This window comes from Oryctolagus cuniculus, chromosome 10 (assembly GCF_964237555.1).
Source record: "Oryctolagus cuniculus chromosome 10, mOryCun1.1, whole genome shotgun sequence".
NCBI classification, from domain to species: Eukaryota; Metazoa; Chordata; class Mammalia; order Lagomorpha; family Leporidae; genus Oryctolagus; species Oryctolagus cuniculus.
This window is the reverse complement of record NC_091441.1, coordinates 51,081,105-51,108,352: the sequence shown is the minus strand read 5'-3', so window position 1 is coordinate 51,108,352 and position 27,248 is coordinate 51,081,105. Positions and strand designations below refer to the sequence as shown.

Here is a 27,248-nt window from a genome sequence, read left to right as displayed (position 1 = left end):
AAAAGTAGAGTTACACACAGAGAGAGGGAGACAGAGAGATCTTTCATCTGCTGGTTCACTCCCCAAATGGTCACAATGGCCACACTTGGGCCAAGTTGAAGCCAGGAGCCTGAACTCCCAGCCAGGAGCCTGGGTCTCCCTTGTGGTTACAAGGGCCCAAGTAGTTGGCCATCTTCCGCTACTTTTCTAGATGTGTTAGCAAGGAGCTGGATCAGAAGTGGAATAGCCAGGACTCAAACTAGTGCCCATATGGAATGCCAAAGTTGCAAGGGGTGATTTCACCCGCTTTACCATGCCAGCCCCTGTAACTTTTATTTTACAGACTTCATCATCTCTCTTACTGACAATTGTCAAAGCTTCTTAATGGGTCTTCCTGACCCCAAGGCCAAATCTCTACTCACTAGCCAAAGGATATTAAAAGCATTTTTTTAAGGTTTCTTTATTTCTTTTGAAAGGCAGAGCGATAGAGAGAGATACAGAGTGAAAGATCTTCCATCTACTTGTTCACTCCCCAAATGGTTGCAATGACCAAGACTGGTCCAGGTTGAAGGCAGGAATCCAGAACTCCATCCAGGTCTCCCACACGAGTGGCAGGGGCCCAAGTACTTGGACTAGAAGCAGAGCAGCCAGGACTCGAACCAGTGCTCCCAAATGGGATGCCAGTGTTGCAGGTGGCTGCTTAACCCACGGCGCCACTGCCATTTTATTTTATTTGACAGGTAGAGTTACAGACAGTGAGAGAGAGAGAGAGACAGTGAGAAAGGTCTTCCTTCCATTGGTTCACTCTCCAAATTGCCACTACAGCTGGCTCTGTGCCGATCCAAAGCCAGGAGCCAGGTGCTTCTTCCTCGTCTCCCATGTGGGTGCAGGGGCCCAAGCACTTGGGCCATCTTCCACTGCCTTCCCGGGCCACAGCAGAGAGCTGGACTAGAAGAGGAGCAACCGGGACTAGAACCTGGTGCCCATATGGGATTCCAGTGCCGCAGGTGGAGGATTAGCCAAGTGAGCCACGGAGCCAGGCCCTGCCATTTTCTTTTTTTAAAAAAAACATTTATTTATTTATTTACTTGAGCAGCAGAGAGACAAACACAAACACACACATTAGGGGTGGCAGGGGTGGGGTGGGGTTGGGTGTTGGCTCACTCCCCAAGTATTTGTCTGCAATGGTCAGGGTTGGGCTGGGCCAAAGCCAGAGCTGGGAATTCAACCCAGGTTTCTCACATAAGGCAGGAACACCATTATCTGAGTCATCTCTGCTGCCTCCTTGGGTCTGCACTACCAGGAACCTGGAGTCAGGAGCTGGAGCTGGCTACTGAACCCAGGTACAAGAGATGTGGGCATCTTAACAAGTGTGTTAACTGCTAGGCTAAATGCCTGCCCCATATGCAATTTTCAACTAGGGACTTAAGCATCTGTGGGTTTAGTATCCATAGGGGTCCAGGAAGAAACGCCCTGTGGACACCAGAAGAGGACGCTCTGGAGGCGGACAACCAGGCTCCAGCTCCTGTCTTTGGATCCTGGGCCTGACTGTTGTTGGGTGGTTGCACATGTATACAACGATGCCCACATACCTACCTAGGTGGATGGAAGATTCTGTTTCAAGCAGAATTTGGAATTCAGTGTTCTGAACAAGATGTTTTGTTTTGAGTTTTTTATTTGTTTATTTAAAAGACAGAGACATACAAAGAGACAGTGAGAGAAAGAGAGAGGGAGAGCTCCTCCATCTCCAAGTTCACTCCTCAAATGCACTCAGTGGCCAGGGCTGCAGCAGAGAGCTGGGGATACCATCCAGGTCTCCCACAAGGGTCGTGGACACCCAGTTACTAGAGCCATTACCAGATGCCTCCCAGAGTGTGCATTAGCAGGGAGCTGGAGTCAGGAGCAGAGCTAGGACTTAAACCCTGGTACTCTGATGTGGCACATGGATGTCCTAACTGATATCCTAACTGTAAGCCAAATACCTGTCTCATGAATGGGGTTTTGAAGGGAGGAGCTATGCAGATGGGGCATAGTTCACACCGAGGTGGTAAAGAGGCAAGCATGGTGGCTGTGGCAGTCAGTGAACCGTGTGAGAGGTGACTAAAGAACCAGAACAAGTGTGAGAAGGGGGATGCATATGGGAGGCTTTTGGGAGGTATGGAGAGCAGACTTCAGTGCCTCTGTGTGTATGTGTATGCACACATGTATGTGTACACATGTGGCTGTCTGCACTGCATGCCTACACATGTATGTGTCTTTGTGTGTCTAGGAGGAGAAAGGAAGGAGTCAAAGAAAATCATGAGGATTTTGCATGGAGCACCTGGATGGATGGTAAAGCCATTTCAGGAGAACTGGAAGGAGATAAACTCGCTTTGGAAAACTGTGCTGTCTTCCAGGTGGAGGTGTTCAGTGGGCAGGTACAGATACACAGATGGAAAACAGAACGGAGTCAGGAGCACTGGTTGGCACTGAAGTCAGGGAGTGACATGAGGTTTCCTGGGAAGGCAGCCACTGCAAAGAAGAAGGGTATCTGCAGATGAAGCGGAGCCAGGCACCCAGAAGCCCAAGGATAGCAGAGTTGGGTGATATTGGGGCATCTGGATCTTAGAGAGTGACAAACGGTGTCTCGCTATTGCAGAGGCAGGGTGGGATGGGAGGAAGAAACTGAACCCACGGTTTTACTCCCTTAACCCCGTTCTGCTAGACCAGTCTCTCATCAGCCTTTCAAAACCATTACATGCTGATTTTGGTTCACTGCATGGCCCAGACCTGTCAGTGGTGAGCACTTATTCCACCTTCTCCAGCCTCCCAACTGGCTGGAGCTTGAGCTGTTGAGGTCACCATTTACTTTGCTTCCCCCCCCCCCAAGACTCCAAGACTGGAGGACATGGAGCGTGGGGGGCTTTGACTTCCTTCTAGCCCCATAGAGCCTGATAGCGAGGTGCCTGGTGCTTATCACCCACAGCATCGAGCGCAATATTTTACTTGTGCAGTTTGGAGGTTTAAAAATATACCTCCTCAGTACACCAGAAGCTCCTCTGCCCTTTTTAGCTCCGTCACAGCTTTGTGAATTCTTCCCACGACGTGCTCTTCCCTGTTGGGCTGGCATTTTGCTGCTGAACGCTCCCCAGGCAGCCCGAGAGCTGAGCCTCAGCTTCTGCTTTGCTTCATTTCTTCTGTTCCCCGCTGGTCTCTACTGAAGTAGCCTCAAAGTGCCTCGCCCCCAAGTTATAACAACCCCTACCCCAGCAGCCCTGGAGCCTGCCTTCTGGTATGCCCTGCTTGCCTAGCCACTTAACTCTTTGTAGATATCCAGTAACCCATGGGATCAGGCCACGTGTAGGCTGTTCCACGTCCTTCTTCCTGCACAGAACGGAGTGACTTTTCAGAGCCTGTAGGCAGCTAGGACAGCAGGTGTGAGACCCCTACTCAAGTGGAACTTTACCCTGAGTTCCTTTGAGACTCACAGATTCCATTTGGAGCCAGAAAGAATCCTCGTTCGTGTACAAATGTATATGTGTACTTGGGTGTTCATGTGTCACTAGTGACTACCAGTAATAATACCAATGACAATGCCATTGATGATAATGACTATTGTTTTCTGAGCACTTCCTCCATGCCAGGCACTATACAAAGTGCTTTATAGATGCTGCTTCATCAAATCTTCCCTTCTGTGCCTGCCACTCTTCAGTGCCTTATGGAATCTTGAGCTTGTTCTTGAATCACTACAATGCCAGATGGCTTTTTTTTTTGTTTGTTTCCTTGTGGGCATGCAACATGGGTAAACCCGGGTACTCCCATGATCAGCACAGAAGCTTAGGAAAAATCCATGGCCACAGTGGGAGTGAATTCCTACTCTTGCCCCATCCCCTTCTCTTATCACCTGTCTTTCAGAGGAGTGACCAGGGGTCTGGATGTCAGAGGTCCATGTGAGGAAACAATAACACTTGTGCTTCCCCCAGAGATCTTGTATGCAGGGCAGGTGTCTGTGACAATATTCCACTACACAAACAAGGGGCGGTGGGATTCTCATTCACTAAAAAGAGAAGGTGGAATTTAGGAGGGGATGTTTCTTAAAAAGAATTAGCTTTCTTCCAAATTCTAATTTTTAAATTTCTACTCCTGTGTAGCGCTAGTATGACTACAACTGGAAACTGGTAAGAAACTTAGAATGCTGGGGCCAGTGCTGTGGCATAGCAGATAAAGCTCCAGTCTGCAGTGCCAGCATCCCTTATAGGTGCTGGTTCAAGACTTGGCTGCTATCTAGCTCCCTGCTAATGCACCTGGGAAAGCAGTGGAAGATGGCTGAAGTACTTGAGCCCCTGCACCCACATGGGAGACCCAGAAAAAGCTCCTGGCTCCTGGCTTCGGATGGGCCCAGCTCTGGCCATTGTGGCAATTTGGGGAGTGATCAGCAGATGGAAGATTCTCTCTCTCTGTAACTCTCTCTCTCTCTCTCTCTGTAACTCTGCCTTTCAAATAAGTAAATAAATCTTAAAACAAAAACAAACAAAAAGAAAACCATATAGTGCTGATGTTGAGAAACACAAAATGCAGCAACACCAACTCTCTATGACCTGAAATTGTTGTAAAACATTCAACTAAATAAATGAAAAAGGGACGTTCACCAAGAAATGTGGTCACCTTCAGTGACAAGCAGAGATTAAACTTGGTGGGTAAGGTCAGTGAAGTAGCATGAAACATTGGAAGACTGCAGAAGTTACAATCCCAAGAGAAATTAAAAACAAATCCTTTAGAACACATCCCATCCTGTGGTTTGTAATGCTGTCTCATTCTGAAAAGGCACAAGAACACACACTAGCATGAAAGGCGGGATAGGCACTGCTGTACAGCAGCTTAGGCTGCTGCTTGGACCCTGCACCCCATATTGGAGTGCCTGGGATCAAGCTCCACCTCTGCGTCTGATCCAGCTCCCTGACAGTGCATATCCCAAGGGGCAGCAGATGATGGCCCAAGTACATGAGTGGTTCCTGCCACTCATGTGGGTGACCTGGATGGAGTTCCTGGTTCTTGGCTTTGGCCTGGTCCATTCCTGGCTATAACAGGCATTTGGGGAGCAAACCAGTAGATGGAAGATATGCCCACCCCCACCCCATGTGTGTATGACTTTGCCTTTTAAATATATAAATAAATCTTTTTTAAAAAAAGAAAATGAAAGATTATTGGAAGAGCACAGTCTATGGGCAGGGGAGGAGGGAGGAAGGCAGAAAAAGAGGACTATGGTGGGCAGGAGGGGGCATGTGGCAGCATGAGGGGGCAAGGGGTGTGGAAGCATGAAGCAGAGGTGCTTTCTGTTGAACGATGTGTGTATTAGTCACCTGGAGTTGCTGTAACAAAAGACCTTAGTCTGGGTGGCTTAAACTACAGAAATGCAGGTCCCCTGGTTGGGAGGCTGAGAAACTCAAGAAGAAAATGTTGGCTGATTCCGTGTGTGGTGAGGCCTCTCCTCCTGGCTTGCACAGCCTTCTTGCTGTGTACTCACGTGGCCTTTTTGGGTGTGAGCAGACAGAGCAAGTGAGCTTGCATTTACCATCAGTGCTGTCCCCAAAGGTCTTATCTCCAAATGAAGTCACACTAGAGGACAGAGCCTCAACATATGAATTTGGGGGATGCAAACAGATGGGCTGTTTTGCAAATTGTTGCAGGCTAAGATAAGGGAGCATGGAGAGAAGAAAGATAAGACAGCAAGTAAGAATATCAGGAGAGGAAAAGAGGATTGGAGGAGCTGGGGAGGGGGGCTGATTGTGTTGGGAATAGGTAAGGGGGTGGATTTAGAATCTGAGAAGAGTAAAAAGATCCACAACAGACTCCATGAGGACCGACTTGAAAAGTTAATGAAGAAGGTGGCTTTTGCTTGTAGTAACAAAGGGCCAGTAAGGCGAGCTACAGTGATTGCCATCCAGACATTGGCTTAAATGTCACCTATTTGTGGAGGCCTCACTTGACCCCTGTTTTAATTGTCTGTAAAGGGGCTGGCGCTGTGGTGTAGTGGGTAAAACCACTGCCTGCAGTGCTGGCATCCCATTTGGGTGCCGGTACGAGTCCTGGCTGCTCCACTTCTGATCCAGCTCTGTGTTATAGCCTGGGAAAGCAGTAGAAGATGGCCCAAGTTCTTGAGCCCCTGCACCTGCAGGGACCTGGAAGAAGCTCCTGGCTCCTGGCTTCGGATTGGCACAGCTCCGGCCATTGCAGCCATCTGGGGAGTGAACCAGCGGATAGAAAACCTCTCTCTCTCTGCCTCTGCCTCTGTAACTCTGCCTTTCAAATAAATAAATATTTAAAGAAAATTGTCTGCATAGCACTTAATCATATCAGATTAAGTTCTCAGCTCCCACACCCAAGAACGTAAGCTCTATGAGATCCTAAATATTTTCCCTTGTTCACTGATGTATGTTAAGGACTTAGAATAGTACTTGGCATGGTAACACCACTTCCATAGTGGCAGGTTAGATGAATGATTTTTGTAATGGCATTGATGAAAGAATTAAGTGAGGGGCAGGTGGGTAAAGCCACTTCCCAGGATGCTGGCATCCCATATAGGCACTGGTTAATGTCTTGGCTGCTCCACTTCTGATCCAGCTCCCTGCTCATGGCCTGGGAAAAGCAGCAGAGGATGGCCCAAGTGCGTGGGCCCCTGCACCCATATGGAAACTCAGATGAAGCTCCTGGCTCCTGGCTTGGAGTGCCCGGGCCAGCGGTAGGGAGAACCCAGGTTGACTGAAGAGCAATGATAAGGAAGAAAGGCAGGGGTGTTGACTGACAAGGAAGCGATGAGGAACTGAGATCACCCTGGGTTATCAGCATTTTTTAAATTAATTTATTTGAAAGTCAGAGTTATATATAGAAAGGGAGAGACACAGAAACAGAGATCTTCCATCCACTGGTTTACTCCCCAGACAACTGCAATGGCCAGGGCTGAGCCAGCAGCTTCATTCAGATCTCAAATGTGGATAGCAGGGGCCCAAGCATTTGGACCATCCCCTGATTTTTCCCAGGTACACTAGCAGGGAGCTGGATCAGAAATGGAGCAGCTGGGACACGAACCAGTGTCCACAGAGGATGCTGGCATCACAGTGGTGGCCTTAGCTGCTGTGCCACAGTGCCAGTCCCATGAGCAGTTTTAATGGGAATGAGAAGGCTAGGGTGGCCGACTGTGGAGCTGGAGAGGGCTCATGTGTCCATGGCCGTGGGTTGTTGACAAGATCCTTGTACAGGTGAGAGGGGTGGCGCCAGGCAGCCTTCCCTAACAAGGGTCCCAGGGATATTAGTTCTGACAGTTAATTGGTTCTGACAGAATAAAAGGCTCTGTGGTGAAATGCAAGTTAGAAAACTGAATACCCAAACTTCAAGGCCACTTAAAATCTTTACAGTATCGGGGTGGGCACTGTAGTTCAGCAGGTTAAGCTGATGCTTGGGACGCCTGTCTCTCATACTGGAGTGCCAGATTGAGTTCTGGCTACCTGCTTCCCATCCAGCTCCCTGCTAATGCACCCTGGGAGGCAGCAGATGGTGGCCCAGGTGCTTGGGCCTCTGCCACCCACATGGGAGATCCAGACGGAGTTCCTGGCTCCTGGCTTCAGCGTGGCCCGCCTCTGTCTGTTGTGGAAGTTTCAGGAGTGAACCAGTGGATGAAAGAGATGTCTGTCTCTGTCTCTCTCTCACACAGCCTTTCACATTGATAAAAATAGACATTTAAAAGATCTTTAAAATACTTCAAAAGACTCCAAAGTGGGGCAGAGTGTTTCCCAAATTTGTTTGATTGATGAATCCCTTTTAAATTTCTTTTTCAGGGGCCAGTGCTGTGGTGTAGCAGGTAAAGCTGCTGCCTCCAGTGCCAGAATCCCATATGTGTGCTGGTTCGAGTCCCAGCTGCTCTACTTCTGATCCAGCTCTCTGCTATGGCCTGAGAAAGCAGTAGAAGATGGTCCAAGTCCTTGGGCCCCTGAACCCATGTGGGAGACCCAGAAGAAGCTTATGGCTCCTGGCTTCGGATCGGCACAGCTCTGGCTGTTACAGCCAAATGGGGAGTGAACCAGCAGATGGAAGACCTCTCTCTGTGTCTCTGCCTCTCCTTCTCTCTCTATGTAACTCTGACTTTCAAATAAATAAATAAAATCTTAAAAAAATGTTTCTTTTTCAGATTAATTTGAAAGACAGAGCAACACACACACACAGAGAGAGAGAGAGAGAGAGAATCTTTCACCTGCTTGGACAAATGCCTACAACAGCAAGGGTTTGGCTAGGCCTAAGCCAGGAGACTGGAACTCTGGCCAGTGTCCTACGTGGATGGCAAGGGCCCAAGCACTTCAGCCATCCTCTGCTTGCTTTTCTGGGCACATTAGCAGGAAGCTGGCTTGGACATAGAGCAGCCAGGACTTGAATTGGTGCTGCAATATGGGATGCCAGCATGGCAAGCTGTGGCTTACCTGCTGTGTCACAATGCGAGCCCCTGATGAACCCTTTTTGATTTCCCTCAAGGAGCACCTTTAGGGTCTCCCATTCCTTAATAACAGAGGTTCTCATAGTGAGGTCCCTGGAACAGCACTGGCATCCTCTAGGAACCTACCTGTTGGAAATGCACATTTTCAGGCCTCACTCCAAATCGATCTAATAATCAACTCTGCAAGTGCAGCCAGGAATCTGTTTATTAAAACACAGACTGGGCGCCAGTGCTGTAGCCTAGCAGGTAAAGCTGCTGCCTACGATGCCTGCGGCCCATATTGGTGCTGGTTCATATTCTGGTTGCTCCACTTCCCATCCAGCTCCCTGCTAAGGCGACTGGGAAAGCATTAGAAGATGGTACAAGTGCTTGGGCTACTGCACCCATATGGGAGACCTGGAGGAACTCCTGGCTCTTGGTTTGGCCTGGCATAGCCCCGGCCATTGTGGCAATTTGGGGAGTAAACCAGAAAATGAAAGATCTCTCTCTCCATCTCACCATCTCTCTGTAATTCTGCCTTTCAAACAGATAAATGCATCTTTAAAAACAAAGCACAGATTATTACTAAAAACTCTCCTGCAGTCCTGATGCATACTCAAGTTCAAGAACCACTGAGCTAGAAGACACTTTGGGAAAGTGGATTCATATTCACAAGTGGGAAAGACTAATTGTCAAGGAGTTGGATGGGCACTGTGGTAATGCTGAAGTTATGTCATATGACTGTGAAGTGGAAATAAAGAAGAAAAACAGTGAGCCCATTAGAAATATGCACAGCAAGATCACAGTATTTAAATTTGGGCTAATTAATGTCACCTCAAAATACTAACAAAAGTGAGGTTGGATCGACTGTGTTTTTGGGTTATTCTTGCTGTTATGTTTGCTAGTTAGCATGGAGCAGGAGCTCACTCCTTTCCAACATTCTTTATCAAGCTGTTGAGGAAGAGGAAGAAAAGGAAATGGATTTGAATTTAAGAGGCTGAAAGATAGACAGCAATGCTAAAAGGAAGAGAGGATAAATTTTATGAAAACCCTACCATCATTAAAGAAGCAAAACCTGATCCTAAGAATCTGTATTATATGTGTGGCTGCCTAAACTCATACCTAAAAACTGACGTTGAAAGCAATTATTTGCCAAGAGCTTTATTCACAGAGAATCTCAGAAGCACTTTACCCAGTTTCTTAATCAAAGGTTATTGGCCTCACAAAGAAGCAGATCAGAAGGTATAGGTGTAACTGTCTCACTCCTCAGCAGAATAATTTGGAAATATTCTTACCAGACATAGTTTGCAGAAGAGCTGTCAAAAATAACTCTGATATGTGATGAGCACTTCCACTGTAGAACAGGTAGAAAAAAAAAGTATGACTCTGAAAGGATTTTGGGTGCCTGTTTTCAAAAGTAAGATCTGAATCTCAGCCTAAAATCTACAATGCATTTTGACTCAGAATTTTCTTTAACAGAGAAAAAGAAACAAAGAATGCTCCTTGGACAATTATGCAAAGCTAAATGAGCTTTTGAAATGATTTGAGTTTTAGCTAGAAATATTCTTAGGTCCTAATGCATTTAGATATAATAGCATGAAATGAAAGAACAGCAATGTGCGAAGATTTGCATAAAGACAAAGGTTTAACTGGAAGAATAAAAATATAAGAAATGCCCCTGCTTTCTAAGGGTGGAAGACTGTACAGCCTTCATGCTTGCTGTCACTTACTCAAGCCCTGGCTCCTGCCACAGTAATGTGCAAGAGTGGCAGGTTTTTAATGGTTCCATTGGTCATGGCCTCCTGGGCTACTGCCACTAAGTGGGGAATGAGTTGGACCAGAGGCAGGTCTAGGATCATATTTTCTGGGGATGGTGCTGTGGCAGAGCTGGTAAAGCTGCTGTCTGCAATGCCAGCATCTATAGATGCTGGTTCGACTCTTGCTTGCCCCCACTTCTAATCCAGCTCCCTGCTGATGTGCCTGGGAAAGCAGCAGAAGACAGTGCCAGTGCTTTGGCCCCTGCACCCATGTGGGAGATCCAGAGGAAGTTCCTGTGTCGCTCCCCCACTCACGGAGGAACAACACCAGACCCTGCGCTGTTCTTTTTCCCTGGCCCTTCCGGGGTTTGCTGCCGGTCCCCCCACCTCTGCAGAGGGGCAGCACCCCTGCCACTTTCCCCGCTTCTGCGGAGGGGCGGCACACCGCCGGCCAGCTCTCTCAGGGGTTCCTCAGGTGTTCCTCAGATGTTGCTGGTCCATGTTGTCTCTCTCCCTCTCTCCTCCTTTATAGTCCTCTTCCATCAATCCCTGCTCTGCTGCCCACACGCCGAGCACGCTGCCCTCCTCCAATCAGGAGCAGGATCAGCTCCTGCAGCTTGTTAGTTAAATTGGTGAGGCAGCTGTGTAGAAGTTGTTTACTCCTTCTCAGCGCCATATGATGGGAGATCAGATGCATAGAATTAGTCTTAGCAATTCCAGTAATTTAGTCTAGTCTTGGTTGCTCCCCACACTCCTGGGCCCTGGCTTCGGCCTGGCCCAGTCCTAGCTGTTATGGCCATCTGGGGAGAGAACCAGCAGATGGAGGGTCTCCCTGTATCTCTAGCTGTCTCTCCCTCTCTTTCTGTAACTCTGTCTTTCAAGTAAATAAAAATAAAAACAAAAATCTTTAAAAACAAATCCTATTTTGGGGGCTGGCGCTAAAGCCACCACCTGCAGTGCCGGCATCCCATATGGGTGCCAGTTCATGTCCCAGCTGCTCTACTTCCCATCCAGCTCTCTGCTATGGCCTGGGAAAGCAGCAGAAGATGGGCCAAGTTCTTGGGCCCCTGCACTCACATGGGAGACCCAGAAGAAGCTCCTGGCTCCTGGCTTTGGATTGGAGAAGCTCTGAACATTGAGGCAAATTGGGGAGTAAACCAGCAGATGGAAGACCTCTCTCTCTCTCTCTGCCTCTCCTTCTCTTTCTGTGTAACTCTGACTTTCGAATAAATAAATAAATGTTTAAAAATCCTATTTTCATATACAGCATCACCTGCACTTATACAGGGAAATTTGACAAAATATGTGGAAAATGGAATTAAAGGATAACTTTATTTTGATGCAAAAAATCTGCAATCCATACAGTTTTAAAATAACACACATTTCAGGCCGGCGCCGCAGCTCAATAGGCTAATCCTCCGCCTAGCGGCGCCGGCACACTGGGTTCTAGTCCTGGTCGGGGCACCGGATTCTGTCCCAGTTGCCCCTCTTCCAGGCCAGCTCTCTGCTGTGGCCCGGGAGTGCAGTGGAGGATGGCCCGGGTCCTTGGGCCCTGCACCCCATGGGAGACCAGGATAAGCACCTGGCTCCTGTCATCGGATCAGCGCGGTGCGCCAGCCGCAGTGCACCGGCCGCAGCGGCCATTGGAGGGTGAACCAACGGCAAAGGAAGACTTTTCTCTCTGTCTCTCTCTCTCACTGTCCACTCTGCCTGTCCAAAAAAAAAACAAAAAAAAAAAAAAACAAAAAAAAAAAAAAAACAAAAAAAAAACAAACACATTTCCATGAATCTATTGACAACACTGTATAGCTAGTGCGTTAGTGTGACTTACACAATCTTAGAGTGATTCATTTCTCAGATCCTTTGGATCTTTGACATACAATACTTTCAGCCTCTGAGAAGGCTTAGTTCTGGAATGCTGGCCCTCCTTTTAGAGAGCTGTCCTTCCTACCAAAGCTCACTTGGGCATAGTACAGAAAGTAGGGTTTAAACTCTTTAGATTATAGACTTTTTTTTTAAATTGAGACCTCTTTCCCTTTTTTAAAAAAAAATTTATTTGAAAGGCAGAGGGACAGAGAGAAAGAGTGATCTTGCATCTGCTGATTCCCCCCCTCAGCAGCCAAGGCTGGGTCAGACCAAAGCCAGAGGCCTGGAACGCCCATGTGAGTGGCAGGGACCCAAGAACTTAGGCCATCGCCTACTGCGTAGCAGGCAGTTGGCATAGACGTGAAGCAGGGACTTGAACCTAGGCACTCTGATGTGGGACACAGACGTCCCAAGAGTATCTCAATGGTTGTACCAAATGTCCACCCCAGACTCCAGATTCTAAAACAGGCCTTCCATCCCAGAGCTGGAATGGCAGTTCTGACCAGGGAGAGGCTGTTAGTTCATAGTGCAGGTGAATTTCTCTCCCTAGTCTGAGTTCCTGAAATCAGGGGCAAAGGAGCTGATCACCCATGAGGGAAAGGAGATGGCTCTTTTGCAAAATCACCTGGCACTTCCTGCTTATAAGAGATCAACAACTCTCAGGGGTGGGAAGAGTGACAGGAATTGGGACCAATCTGAAATTTTGCAGCCCTTTTACTGTTTCTGAAAATGGCCATGAAGTCATGAATAGCTAAGGACCCTCATGAACAACTGGAAGAGTAGACATGGAAATTTTTTTCACTTATTATATACCATTGGAACCAAAGCCCATTGTTGATTCCTCGATCTCTAAATCATTGTGGCAGTTCCGGAGGGACCCACAGCTGGCACTTGTCTACTGCAGTCTCTTCATTTAAGTGTGTCCCTGCGTTCATGGGTAAATGAGAGAAAAGTATTTTGAACTGGCTTATTGTGTTTCTTACAGAGTGGGACAGAGTAAAATTATTTCCCCCTCATTTGACAAGATGAGGAAGCAATAGCATGGTATTTTTAGAGAAGATCAGAAGAGTTCACATACATTAAATTCCTAGCATATGGAAAGTGCTGAATAATTATCAGCTATTGACAACAGTCACTAGGGGATAAGAGCCCAGACCCTGAGCTTGAACCCACGGTCAAAATCCTCACTCTACCACTCACCAACAGGTGACACAGAGAGGCTACATACGCCCTCTGTGCCTGTCTCCTCACCTGGAAAATGGGATAGCAATGCTACATATCTAATTCTGACACCCGTCCTTAGAGGTAGTTTTCATGACTTCCATTGCACAGATGATGAGACCAAGGTTTAGGGCTACAGTCAACAGTGGAGTCACAGTTCCAAGCAATTGGAAGACTCAGTTTATTTCATCACCTCACCTAAGAGGGCCACAAACGGGTCTTCAGTAGCACAAGGCACTGTTCCATTCCCCACCAGCACATGCCTGCCTAAAACCAGTTATTCTCTACTGGTATTCTTAATTATGAACGGACATTGCCTGCCCTCAACCCAGAGCATGTGGTAGCATGGTAGACGTGGGAGGCTGACAGCACTCTCCTCTGCTGATTGATTAAGTGCACGGAAAAACAGACCTCTCACATATTCACAACTCTGGGAGACTGGGCAGTAAGAAAACTCCAACAAATACCGGTGGCTGCTCTCTCCCTCCTCCCTGGACCACAGCCCAAGAGAAAACAGTGACTCTGAGGGGTCAGTGCCTGCTCCTGTTAGACCTAAGTTGTTCCTGTCAAGGAGCGTGGGCAGCTTTTTAGAGAAACCCAAGCTGGGACAAACCTGAGAAACCAAAGACCAGAGGCTGCTCCGTTTACTTGTGGGTGTGTCACTGCCATCTGCTGGGTGGAATGGGTATCGCACCCATTCTAGTGTTTGCTGTGTAATAAGCAAAATCAGAGGTTCCCATCACAGCAGCCAGGGGGTTTTCCCGTTATTTCATAGCATCAGTCCTAAGTTTCCACAAAATGTGAATTTCCAGGACAACTGTTCTCAGCATTCTCATAAGAGTAATCAAAAGTTAAACTCAGGATCACATTTGAGACAACAACCTATTTAGAATCACTAGTTCCCCAGATTATATTTGGCCTGTCCCCAAAAAACTGATTAAATTGGTTAGAAAAAGTCTACTGCAATCAGGAAAAACCACCTGGAGAAACTTGGGCCTTCCTGTGAATGGCAAAAAGTAATCAGAGGAAAGTGAAATCGCCACCAGGCTTTATGCTTGTATTCTCCAAAATTCGGTGCACATATACCCAACAATTATTTATTGAACACTTAATTCTGCATGCCACGCACTGGATTAAGGAACCAGGGAAACCAACATGAATAAACATTTTAGTCCTTGATCTTCATAATATGAAATGGCTATTTTCTGAATGCTGGGAATATCCATCCATCCCATGTAATTCTCAGAACAGTCCTAGGACTGTTATCTCATTTATAATTATCTCATGATTACCTCACTTACAGTTCAGATTAACTATTATTACCTCATTTACAGTTCAGAAAACTGACGCTTAGAGAGATTAAATAATTTGGCCAAGATAATATAGTTAGAAAGAGACGGAGTGGGATTTGAATATGGGGCAGTGGGAGGGGGTGGGGGAAGAAAGAAGCATTAGCACCGTGGACAAATGTAGCCTTTTTCTCTTCCACACAGAAAGTCTAAGTCTTTTTTTGAAAACACACATTTTCTGTTCCATTAGCTACAAATTCCCAGCAAAGTGAAGTGCTACACAAATAGTAAGTGAGGACAGCAGGGGACGCTTTGTACAGGTGTATCCAGAACATTCCTTCCTTGAGTGGGCATTGGAAACTTATGCCGTCAACACTCCCTTCAGTCCGTAACTCTTCTCCTTGGTATCAGCCTTGGTGTGGGAGGCAAGGGCCGAATTTTTCTCCTTGGGTAGACAACAAATCTGCATTTTGGTCAGCATGACAGAGTGAGTGTGAGCAAGCGATCTGTTCAGCCAGAGCTGGAGAACACATCTGATACTCTGAGCTCAATAATCGTCAGCTGTTTTTAATCTTTTCTTTCTCTCTTGGTGTAAGAGCAGGGTGCTGGTTACAGTGGGGAAACACCTGGAGTGGCAAGGAGGGAGGAAGAGGATGGGGGCGGTGGTGCTGTGGCACAGTAGGTAAAGCTGCCGGCTGCAATGCCAGCATGCCACATGGGTGCTGGTTCAAGTCCCAGCTGCTCCACTTCTGATCCAACTCTCTGCTATGGCCTGGAAAGGCAGTGGAAGATGGCCCAAGTTCTTGGGCCCCTGTACCCATGTGAGAGACCCGGAAGAAGCTCCTGACTCCTGGTTTTGGACCGGCCCAGCTCCAGCCTTTGCGGCCAATTGGGAAGTGAACCATTGGATGGAAGACCTCTCTCACTCTCTCACTCTGTGTGTGTGTGTGTGTGTGTGTAACTCTTTCAAATAAATAAATAAACCTAAGGAAAAAACAAAGAGGATGGGGATGGAGGAGCTGCTGGAGGCAGGTGGCGGAGCAGGAAAGTGCTCTGCCAAACGCCCAAGGAAGGTATGGCACAGAGAAGAACTGGGAGGCAGGTGGGATGGCTGCATGGCTGGTGGTAGGGCTTTGCAGCCAGCCCGCTGGCTTTGAATCCCTGCTCTACACCAGCCCCGTCTTTGACCTCAGGCAAGTCACATCACCTTTCCAGGCCTCAGTTCTCTCACCTGCTAACTGGGCATCAGAGGATACTGACCTTGCCTTGTTATGTCCTGGGTTCAGTGACTGAGCAAGGAAGCAGCAGGGACCGAAACTGGAGATTCCTCCAGAGAAACTGCCCTGGAGGATTGCTTGAAACAACTTATTTGCAGGTGAGTTTAACACACAGACTTGTATCTTTCTTCTCATCAATCCTATAAGGCAGGATAGAGGGAGATTATCATTCCCCCTTTTAAAGAAAAAAATAGATTCCCAGGTGACATGGCTAAAATGATGGATGGTTTTTCAATCAGAGCTTGCCTTTGGGGCCACCCACATGAAAACTATGAAGAAAGTATCTGAATGGAATTCATTTGTCTATCAAGCCCCCATGCAGAAAGTGAGACTCTGGTTCCAGGAAACAACTGAAACCCGAATTTCCTAGAAGGAGATCCACACTGGAGTTCCCAGGAAGCAGTGCCATCGCAAGGGACACACTATCCCAAAGCATTCGTGGCTGATTTCTTTTGCTGAAATTCCCTTCCTGGTAAGAGAACCTGAATTTTATTTTAAAATCAACGGCCCATCAGCTAAGGTGATTTTGGTGGTGAATTACACATCAGACAAAACTGTTTCCTCCAAGCCTGACACGAAGGAACAAGTCTGCGAGAATATAAAAACAAATGGAAAGAACAGATGAGATAGAAATACCAAAAAACAATGCGTCCTTAAGTATGAAAATGTTGCACTCAAAGTTAGCTAAGGAACTGCACATGGAGTCAGAGACACTTGAGAGAAAATGCACCAAAACACCAAAACTCTTAAGTCTATGGACCATTTAGGTCCTTAGAAGCTTTTCCAGTGTTATTTGCACATAAAGGACTTTTTAAAAGCAAGGTTGAACAGTTAACTCTTATAATATTTAACACATTTGTTAACTCAATTATGTTGCATAAGGCACAGACTTGATTTTGTGTCAGGGATTAAACATGGGTCTCTCGCAGTGATGAATTCTGGCTTAGCTGAGGTTGGGTAAACAGAAGCTCGGGATGCAGTGGCTAGAGGGAAAAGGATCCTGGCTAACAGGACGAGAGGGCAAGCAGCCCAGGACTGATACATGGAGGCCTTCCATGGGATGAACAAGTGGAGCGATTCAAGGATGGCCAGATGCTCGGCTTCCTCTGTGAGTGCAGTTACATTGGAGCAGAGGCTCATCACTGCTACCTTTTCTGGCTGCTAGAAATGAACTGGGAAGTACAAAACCGGTCTTCAGAATTCCATGGTTTGACTCACACATCTGAAACCCAGGTGCCTTCTTGGCCTTCCTCTGCTCTTGTTCACCCAGAGCCAACCCTTCAGTAGGTTCTCTTAAATTTTCCCTCCCAGAGCACACTTTCACCTGCCACTGCACTGTACCGTTGCTTGCCTGGATGACTGCAACAGCCCGTCCAGGCTACGCCTTCCATGTTGGGTCCCTCTAATCACGACCCAGAGGGCAGCCCATGCTGTCCTTTCAGAGCATGTATCACCAGAGCAGGTGTCACTGCTGTCCCTCTCCCAACCCTCCCCACCTAGCCCTGAAGAGTTAAGACCAGGTGCCTGGCCCTGCAGCCTGCATTCCCACTACTGCCCGTTCCCACTTTGCTAAGTCTCTCCTAGCTCCGCAAATGCTGTTCTCTTCCTGGAACTTCACCTCAGTCCTGTTTCTCTTGCACCTGCTTCGCAGATCTCAGTTTGCAGCACTGGAATTCTGACCTCAGTCTTAGTCATTTTCCCCCCTCTTTGGTTAACATTATCACAGCCCCCATGGCCTTTTCCCTTTAAAGCACGAATCTGTCCATTGTTCAATGTGTATCTGTCTGAGTCATAAACTCTGGGCAATGGGAGACTGAATGCTTTTTCTCACCCTTGTGTCTCAGGCATCTAAACAGTGTATTGCATTCAGAGGCACAAATAAATATTTTGGTGAATGAACAAATGAGTGAATGACTAGAAGCACATTATTCCTAAAGGAAAATCTCTGTTTTGCTTTCTGCACAGTTATCTCAAGCCAAACTCATCCACAAGCAAAGCATCATTTCCATCTAGTACATTTCTATGAATCAAAAGCCAGGGTGCTATTACAGTGCCCAGGAAAACTGAGTTGTTTCTCACTTCTGCACAAGTAAGCTATTAAAATAAGAACATGTACTCGCATCCAAAAATTTCATTTTAATCCCAAGATGGCTTAACATGAAGGTGGAGGAAGATGCTCCATTAGTTTGGAGAGTTAAAAATTCAGTCCTTTGAACTACTCAAGAAGTAATGCAAATGGGAGAAAAAGTCTCAGCAGGAAACATTGTATCTCAGAATTACAAAACAGTCTGATTTTAGAAACAAGAAAGCATTTGTGCAAGTAACTGTTATTGCTAAACGTGGAGCTAAATAAAAGTTTAATTTCACAAAGTTCTGATATGTCTCCACTAATTACTCTTACACATAAAAATAAATTGCTCTGAGAAATAATTTGATGCCATAAAGCCCATATTGCATTACCAAGTACAAATTGAATAATACGGTTTCATCATCTCGTAGAAGTCTTACTGCAGTTACTGTCCTAGCACTTAGGTGGTATAATTTGTGTAATAATTATTGAATACTCTGTCCCCAACTAAAAATCTCACATCAGAGTCAGCTGAGTGGCCCCTAAATCACCATTACTTAAGCAAGTATGAACCAAGTCATTATTGTGCACCCCTACTATGTAAGCTCTGGCCAAGAATTACACACATGAACATCTTAACAGCTAGAAGAGAGACCTCTAGTGTGTGTTAGAGAACTTTAACTTGTGCTTCCGGCACAGTTAATACAGCAACATCTCTGCAGTCATTTCCGCGCACTGTGAAGGGAGGGTTTTGCCAACTATCATTGATTCATGCTCAGTTCATTTGTAAATTTCCCCCAGCACATGTACAACATCTTTGCCCCATTAGTTACTTTCTTCTTTCAAGGGGAAGCCTAGCCCAACGAAGTGGTGAAGTTTCGAAGTTCCATGGTCACCTTTGCAACCTAATGAGTAAACACTGAACCCAGGGTCATCATAACGATCGCTCAGAATTCTTTGCATTCAGGCAGCAGCGAGACCCCGGAGTCAAACCGTTGGAGTCAGTGTGCAGCCTCCTAAACACCAGCCCTTCATAGGAAGCCCAGTGCCACACAAACATAAACACGAGGAATACACCAGCACATTGCCCATTATCCAGGAGACAAATGAACCCTCTGAGATTTCAGATTCACCACGGAGGCTTGCTGTTAGTTTCCACAAACTCACACACATGCAGGTGAATTCTCTGATGTAGAAGCAGATTTAATGAATCACTCTACGGCAGCTGCTCCAGCCTTTAAAAATCCTTTATTTTCTCCCCCTTCCACATTAAAAACACGTTTGAAAGAGACACAGAAAACGGTTTTCTAAACACACACACACACACACACACACACAAAACAGGAGGTCTCTTAAGGAGTCGACTGCTGAGAAGGTAAAAGCATTTTGCTCATTTTTAATTTGCTAAAACAATCCAAGCATGCTTAGTACCCAGAGGGTATTCTCAAATAAACTTGTATCTCTAGCTGCCAGCTTAGCTGATTGAAAACAGAAGGCAAACGTTTCTTAAAGAATGAGTATGTTAAACTGTTATGTCTCTCCCATCACCGCCAAGGATACACACATGCACACCCCGTAGTCAGAGCGTTGCCTGGGCAGCCAGTGCCGGGATCTCAAAGGTACTGCAGCATTTGGACCAGCTCACTTCTGCCGGCCGCGGGGCACCTATCGGCTGGGAAGCCGGGGCCCCGGGGGACACGCGCCGGCTCCTGCGTGCCGCTCTCCACGGCCCCATTGCAACTTGGCTAACTTCGCTGGCTTCCGCCCAGTCGACCCCGCACCGCAGCCACGGCGAACACATTTGGATACCGGAAAACCGTTTCCGCGACAGAGCAAGTGCTCGAAAGCACAAAGGCAGACGCTGCCGACCCGCCAGAGCTAGCAAGTTGCGGGGCGCGCGCCCAGGTGAGGGGCTCCTCGCGCGCCCTCCACACGTCCGCTTCCCTCGTGCCGGACGTTTTGGGGGCTCCACCGCCCTTTCAGCGCGAATTCCCCCTAACCCTGCCCCCTCCCCACGCCCCGTTCATATCCCAAGAGGCGCGGACTCCGCATTTTCCAGCCAGGTCCCTCTTGGGGGCAGGAGAGGAAGCGCACGCACTTCGCGTTTCCAGAAAGAGGGGCGGCGGGAGCGGGGGCTGCGGCGGGGGTTGAGGGGAGGAGGTCAGACGCGAGCCAAACAGCACCCCCCCCCCCCCGCCCGCCGCTGCAGACCGCGGCCGGGAAACTCTGTCCCTTTAAGGGAACCTGGGCTGCCAGAAGGGGAGGGAAAGATGCGGGCTCCGGACTCCGCGCTGCAGGCGTCGCGGAGGAGAGGCGAGCGCAGCAAAGCCACAGCCATTACCTGCAGCGCCCCCCCACCCCCGTCCCCGCCTCCCAAGGAGACTTCTAATCCGGAGCATGTGCCTTGCCCTTTATCAGGGGTAGGCGGCGAGGAGGAAGAGTAATGAGAGCTTTTTAAAAATAAACGAAACGTTTGCACTCGGGGGGGGGGGGGGCTGGAAATGGGAGGGGGCGGGAGGGGGTTTTAAAGGCGACGGGATGGGCGGAGGCGGGGAATTTGGATCAGCCCGGCCCGAGACGCACCGCGGACAGCGCCGGGCACCGGTCGTGGCTCACAAAGGCGATCGGAGCGGTCCGGCTGGGGCAAAGGGGACAGAAAAAAACCGCCCCGAGGCCCAATCCGCTCGGCAGCCACAATGGCGGCTTTCACCCGGCGTCCGAGGCCGCCTGCGAGGAGCGGGCAGCAGCGCCCACATCCACCCCCCCACCCCGCCCCCAGCCCCGGCGGGAGCGCAGCCCCGGGCGCCGCTGCCGCCCCCGCGCGCCCTGCAGGCGGTGCGCCGGCCTCTGGGCGCCCCAGCCCGGGGCAGCGGCGGCGGCGGCTGGGGGCCCGCGGCGGGGCCGTTTTGCCTGCGCGGGGCTCTGCGCCGGGGAAGAAAGGGACGCGCGAGGTTCGGGGGAGGAGGGAGGGGAGCGCGGAGGGCGGGGGGAGCGCCGCGGCGGAGCGGCCGCCGGGAGTCTGGAGCGCTGAGCGGCGGGCGGGTGGACGGGCGGCACTGGCATCGACTCCGAGCGCCGCGGCGGCTCCTCTCCGAGCTCCAGAACCCGGCCCCGAGCTCCGGAAGCCCGGCCCGGACGCTCCTGGCTCCCGGCCGCCCCGGCTTCGGTTGCTGCCCCGGCCGGCCGCGCCCGCTCCTCCTGTCCGCTCGCGCTCGCGCCCACGCCCGCGCCTGCTGGTGGAAGAAAGCCGAGAGCCGCCGGGAGCAGCCCGGAGGAGGCGACGGCCGCTGCCCCGCCGCGGGTCCGAGCGGGTCCCGAGCCGCCGCCGCGGCGGGCTGTGTGTGTGCGAGTGTGCCGCGCTCTCGCCCCATGCCTGGCACATGCGTAAAAGCGAGTTGCGCCCAAAGTCCCAGCCATACCCTCCTTAGCAAATAATAACAAACCCAAACCGTCAGATCTTACCTGAAACATTGAAGCACAAAGTCTCTCTCCAAGTCCCCTTTTCCTTTTCCTCTCCCCCCTTTTCCGATTTCTCTCCCAGCGATCTGCTCGGCTCGCCACACCAGAGAGAAATGCAATAGCTTGGCTAAGGTAGACAGAACAAAATACAGAGAAGAGTTGCTCCGGGGCTTTGAAACCCCTCAAGGCAAGGATCAGGATACAATTAGCTCATGCCTCTACCTCCAGTCTAAATCAATCTCCAAAATAAAACTTAAATCAAATTAACTGATCACAGGGCACACAATTGATCTCCTTCAAAAAGAAAGCTCTACATATACGTATAGAGAAATATACATATAGGAAATTTTTTTCCAGATTTTTTTTTTGGTGGAAAAACAGTCTCATTCCAGCCTCCAACTTGCTTTTTACCCTCCTCGTGCACAGAAAAGCTGATTTTAATCGTTGTGATTAGTTTTGATGTAACGTTTCCGCGGGCGATTTCTGCAAATGGATGGAGTGTTTCTTTGCCAAAAGAGGGAAAAGCAGCAGATGATGATAATTATAAGGATTGTTGGTTGTTTCTTTTTATTTGTATTTAGGGCTCTCTCTTCACTTTCTCAAGTTGACCTGACATTGCTGTGTTATTAAGGTCGCACAACTTGTTGATGAGGATCACCTCCATGTCTGATCAAAGGATAGGTGATAATTTGGCAACAGAGCAGCACTTTTTGGTTCCTTTGGCGACATAGCAGTTCCAAATGACGTGGATAAAAATAAGCACAGGCAGTCCGCTTTGCCCCAATCAGGTCTGAATCAGTGCCTGGGGGTGATACACAAACTCATTTCAAATGTTCAACCATGCAGAATTGTAAAAAGATTGAAGGAGTTACACCACAGATTTTTTTTTAATGGCAAAATTAAAAGTAAACAAAACCTGCATTAGGTGTAGCCAAGGATCTGCCATTTAGGTTTATCGGAGCACCCTCTGAGCACGCCTTGCCTCCTCCCTCTTTCAGCTTGCTTCCACCTGGTATCTTTTCTAAGGGGCTTGTATAATTCTGTTATTTGACAGAAGTGCAAGACAGAGCTAAAGAGACTGTAATATAAACACGTTTCCCCAGATTGCCACTCGGATTCTGAGCTCCCTTGCTTCTTCCCTCTCCAGATCCCTGTTCAAGATGATCGGCCTGAGCCAGTCATTACCTTAATTCTTTTTAGGTAGGATGGGATATTGGGTTGTAAACTCGGGGGTCACCTCCCATTAGCGTTGTATCTGTGCAGGATACTTTTTGAAAGGGTGTGTTTTTGAGCACTTCACAGTTCATTAATTCAAAGACTTAGCTGACATTTCTTATGAGAAAAAAAAAAAAAACAAGGATACTTAAAACACGCACACACACATACACACACACACACACTCCAAATAGAACCAGGCAGGCACATCCTGCAAGTACCTGCCACTGGCAGCATTTCACAGGAAGTATTTTTTAACCATCATTTACCTTTAAGGTAAGCAACTGCAGTAATAGGAGCAGAGAAGGAAAGGGCCAACCTTTTAAAAAAATACAGCCAATCAGATAAATGCCATAATGATATGAGAGATTAATGTCATAATGAGAATCAGAAGCGTTGGAAGATTGTTTTTGTTTTGTTTTGTTTTAAGGTTACAAGTTCATGACATAAGTATCTGGTTTGAGAATAACAGTTCCCAAAAGAAGAAAAAATGGATTATTAAAAAATTACATTACTGTTTTTACTCCTCTCTCCTTTGTGTGTAAGGTAGACTCATTCTCTGCTCTGCAATGAAAATTTTAAAGTTGATGTCTCCACTGTGGTGTAGTAGGCTAAGCCTCTGCCTGAAGTGCCAGCATCCCACATGGGCGCCGGTTTGATTCTCCACTGCTCCTCTTCTGAGCCATCTCTCTACTTTGGCCTGGGAAAGCATTGGAAAATGGCCCAAGTCCTTGGTCCCCTGCACCCACATGGGAGACCCAGAGGAAGCTCCTGACTCCTGGCTTTGGATCAGCTCAGCTCTGGCTGTTGTGACCATTTGGGGAGTGAACCTGGGGATGGAAGACCTTTCTTTCTGTCTCTCCTTCTCTCTCTCTCTCTGTAACTGTACCTCTCAAATAAATTTAAAAATAAAATTAACCAAAATTTTAAAGCCCACAAAATCCTAAACTCAGTTGAATAAAAATGTCGCTATCTGCAAAGAGCCCTAACTGTTCATTGTAGAGGAGGAAGTGAGAAGAAAACGGACCATGGAAGAAACTTGCAGAGTGGTTGGTGTGATGACTGAATATGTGACAGGTGTGACACAAAGTGACGTTTAATGAAAACACCCTGTGTTACCTGGAGAACTGCATGGCATCATCCTACGAGAATGCAGCTGGAAAAGTCTTTTGCAGGCATCTGATGCTTTCCTATCACCTCGCAGGTAAGGAAACTAAGGCAGCTTGCCCACGGTTGCTAGCGACCAGGCCACAGGAGGCAGGAGGAGAAGAAATGAGTGGGTGGGTTCCTTTGAAAGCACTCACCTTAGGAAGTTCTGCTTGGTATTCTAAATGATGCTGACATGGTTGAGAATATACTTTCTGGGATTTCCTTTCTGGGATTGCCCTTAATGCCTGTAGCACCATCCTTTAAATATATTTGAAGACAATAAATCTTTGTTCATTGATTGTTTAGCTTTTGGAAATAACAGCAACCATCGGGTCTGGGGAATAGCTGGATGATGAAGATAGCTGATGCTATTTAGAATCAAAACAGAAAATATGCCTAAAAAGAGCAAGACCAGTTAACTTCTTATTCGTCCCTAAAAGGAATAAAGACAATGCTCAACATATTTTAAGCAATGGAAAAGGAATCATTGCTGGGACAGGGCTTTGCTTTCCAAGATAACTGCTCTGAAAGAAACACTATTTATTTGAATGAGTGAAGTTCTGAGATGTTCATTTTTCAGATCATTGTAATACTGTAGAATGACATCAGTTACAAAATGATACAATTTTTTAAAGGCTATAGGTCATCGGCATTTTACAGTGATCACAGTCTGCTGGGTTGGTCGCTGAATGTGTGGTCATCTCAGTAGCACACAGACTACAGGTAAGTTCTTGTTTTGTTTTGGGGTTCTTAATTCTCCTGCATCTTGCAGGGATTGCAAAGCTGAAACTATAGGCTAAGGAATAAGAGTCAAAGTTTACCGTTTAGAATGTAGTTGATGGAAAGTATAAAATGTTAATTAAAATTTATAAAACATTTTGAAAACTTATTTTGTTCTGTGTAGTACAAAGAAAAGAGTAAACCTTCAAACCAAATTCACGGAATAGCATGTGAAAACCCTAGGTCCGTATCTTACCAAGTATGAAATACGAGCTTGAACTTTAATTAGCCCTGGAAATCGTGAGATGATGTGAAAGTACCAGCTCCTTGCTAATGGCCTGGGAAAGCCGCAGAAGATCGACCAAGTGCTTGGGGCCCTGCATCCATGTGGGAGACACTGGTGAAAGTCCTGGCTCCTGGCTTTGGCCTGGCTTAGTGCTGGCTGTTTCAGCAATCAGAGTTAATTAGCAGGTGGAAGATCTCTCTTTCTGTGTCTCCCTTGCTCTCTGTAACTGACTTTCAAAATAAATAAATATATTTTAATGAATAAATAAAAATCCTTCCAACCTCCTTCTAGAATAAATAATTGAAGTAAGACCAGCAGCTGAACAACCAATAGCAACACCAAAGACAATGGCAATGAAATTGTCAGCAATCAGAAAGAAACCAGGGACATCTGTTTCATCTTCCAGGGTCTCACTCTCAAATTAAGCTCCACCAGTTTGCAAGGCATAAAGACGACAAGAGGATCTGGTGAGTTGCAATCAGGAGCTGTACTGGAGAAGTTCAGCCATCTGACCGTTGTGGAAGAGCAAACAAGATGTTCTCTCAGGGGACCAGCTTCTAATGTGAACGTGGGACAGCTCATTTGGTCGCATCGCAGTCATCGAACCCTCAAATCACGAGCTCTCATGGAGCATCACGGCTTTGTCCACGGTAGCCCTGCGGTACATTCTGGGTGGTGATTTGACAAGATATGGACATTAGTGGCTGAGATGAAATGTGAAATTGAAGCGCCTTCCACTGAAGCAGCCAGACACCCAGATCAAATTTTACAGTTCCATTGTGCTTTCCGTCAGGAAAAGGAGAGAGGCCTCAGTGCTGGGGTTCAACCTGGACGCGCGTGGGTATCCCCAGCCATGGCAAAGCTGCCACACTTTCCCCCTGCATGGTCACTAAAGGACTATATTTCTGTCATTGTTCCAGCAAGACCCACCCATGACTACCACAAATAATGTTGTTTTATTTATTTTTGAGTCAGTTTTATGGGAGGAAAAATCACCTGTTTTTTATCAGCCATCCTGAAACTCCCTATAATGCTATGGAATGTGCACATTTTCCTGGAGTTGAATAGAGGCATTAATGAGCTCAAACAGAATGGGTTTGTGACTCCTGGAGTTTGGCCCCAGCCAGCACCTGTTTATAATTAGCCTCTGGAAAGCTTGCTGGTTTTCTACATTGATGTCAATATGAAGAGTTTGTGGCATCGCACTTTCTGAGAAGGTCAGTGGTTTAATAGTTGCAGATCTATTGACAGAAATCATTTTCAGCTCACCCCTATTTTTCAAAAAAAGCACAGAGCAAGGTCTTGTGTTAAGACTCTTAAACCAGTTTTGTCATTTATCAAACTTTCTTTGTCATTCATTGTCCAAAGTGAACACTAATTATAATCTCACATTATAAAGTAACACAGATCTATGAATAAATAAAACATGGCAATATTCAATAGAAAAAAATATTCATCCACAAGGAAGCAGATCTATGAAGAAAGTAGTGAAGCATTGCTATTCGTTATTGGCATTGAAAAGTCTTTGCTGGGGGTAGGCATCTGGTACAGCAGTTAAGACCAGTGTGGGGCATGTCCTGTATCAGAATGTCTGGGTTTTCGTTCTGACCTTGCTTCTGATTTCAGCTTCCTGTTAATAAACACCGTGCAGGGCAGGGGTAATGGTTTAGGTGCTTGGTTCCCTGCCACCCACATCAGAGACCTGGATTGAGTTTCGGGCCCTGGGCTTTGGCCTGACCCATCTCCAGCTGTTGCAGGCATTTGGGGAGTGAACCAGCAGATGAAAGTTTCTCTGTCTCTGTCTCTGTCTCTCTCTTTCCTTCTTCCTGCTGCCTTCCAAAAAAATGAACTTGTCTGCTGGATAGTCACTTTCCATATTTTCAATAAATAATCACAAGTAGGGTTTATCTCTCTGAGTCTGACAGGGGCTGATGTGGCCATCACTTGAGACATCAGCATTCCGTTTTGGAGTGCTGGTCTGAGTCCCAGCTGCTACACCTCTGATCCAGCTTCCTGCTAATGCACCTGGGAAGACAATAGATGATGGCCCAATTGCTTGGGCCCTTGACATCCATGTGGGAGACCCGGGTGGAGTTCCTGGCTCCTGGCTTCTGCCTGGCCTGTTCCTGTATGTTGCAGCCCTTTGGGGAGTGAACCAGGAAATATGAGATCTCTCCCTCCCTCCCTGCCCCCCTCCCTCCCTCCCCCACCCTGTACAACACTGTCACTCTGCCTTTCAAATAAATAAATATTTGAATTACAGTTGTCATTCTTCCTTCTTAACTTATCGAGTGATCTGGTCTTTAATTTATTTAGCCTAAAATATGAATGAGAACTCCTATCTTGAAGTCTTTTGTAAATCTGACACTATGTAGAAAATATTTAGACTTGTGCCTAGCACACAGTAGGTTCTCAATGAATGCTAGTGATAAGTATCATTATGGTTTATAGTATGGCTGAATGAATAACATGATATCTCACAAAGTGCTCCTGTTTAACTTACTAGCACAGAAACTGGCATT

At 47.4% G+C, this 27,248-nt stretch overlaps 1 protein-coding gene and 2 long non-coding RNA genes across 3 annotated transcripts in view; 2 read left to right on the top strand and 1 right to left on the bottom strand.

The window, feature by feature from the left end:
- The window catches only part of LOC138844036 (uncharacterized), a 92,017-nt gene extending 83,889 nt beyond the window's left edge, over nucleotides 1–8,128 (top strand). Inside the window, exon 3 of the long non-coding RNA XR_011379377.1 lies at nucleotides 7,791–8,128. This is a non-coding gene — a long non-coding RNA (uncharacterized lncRNA). The remainder of the gene's footprint in view (nucleotides 1–7,790) is intronic.
- Nucleotides 1–21,509, bottom strand: part of KCTD1 (potassium channel tetramerization domain containing 1) — a 214,721-nt gene extending 193,212 nt beyond the window's left edge. The window contains exon 1 of the mRNA XM_070050358.1: nucleotides 21,360–21,509. Coding sequence (XP_069906459.1) covers nucleotides 21,360–21,368 — 9 coding nt within the window. The 5' untranslated portion in view covers nucleotides 21,369–21,509. The remainder of the gene's footprint in view (nucleotides 1–21,359) is intronic.
- On the top strand, nucleotides 19,493–26,922 carry LOC108177137 (uncharacterized). Its single transcript, XR_001793932.3, has 4 exons — nucleotides 19,493–19,802; nucleotides 23,574–23,775; nucleotides 24,356–24,443; nucleotides 25,133–26,922. It is a non-coding gene; the product is annotated as an uncharacterized lncRNA (long non-coding RNA).
- The last annotated feature ends 326 nt before the right edge of the window (nucleotides 26,923–27,248 follow it).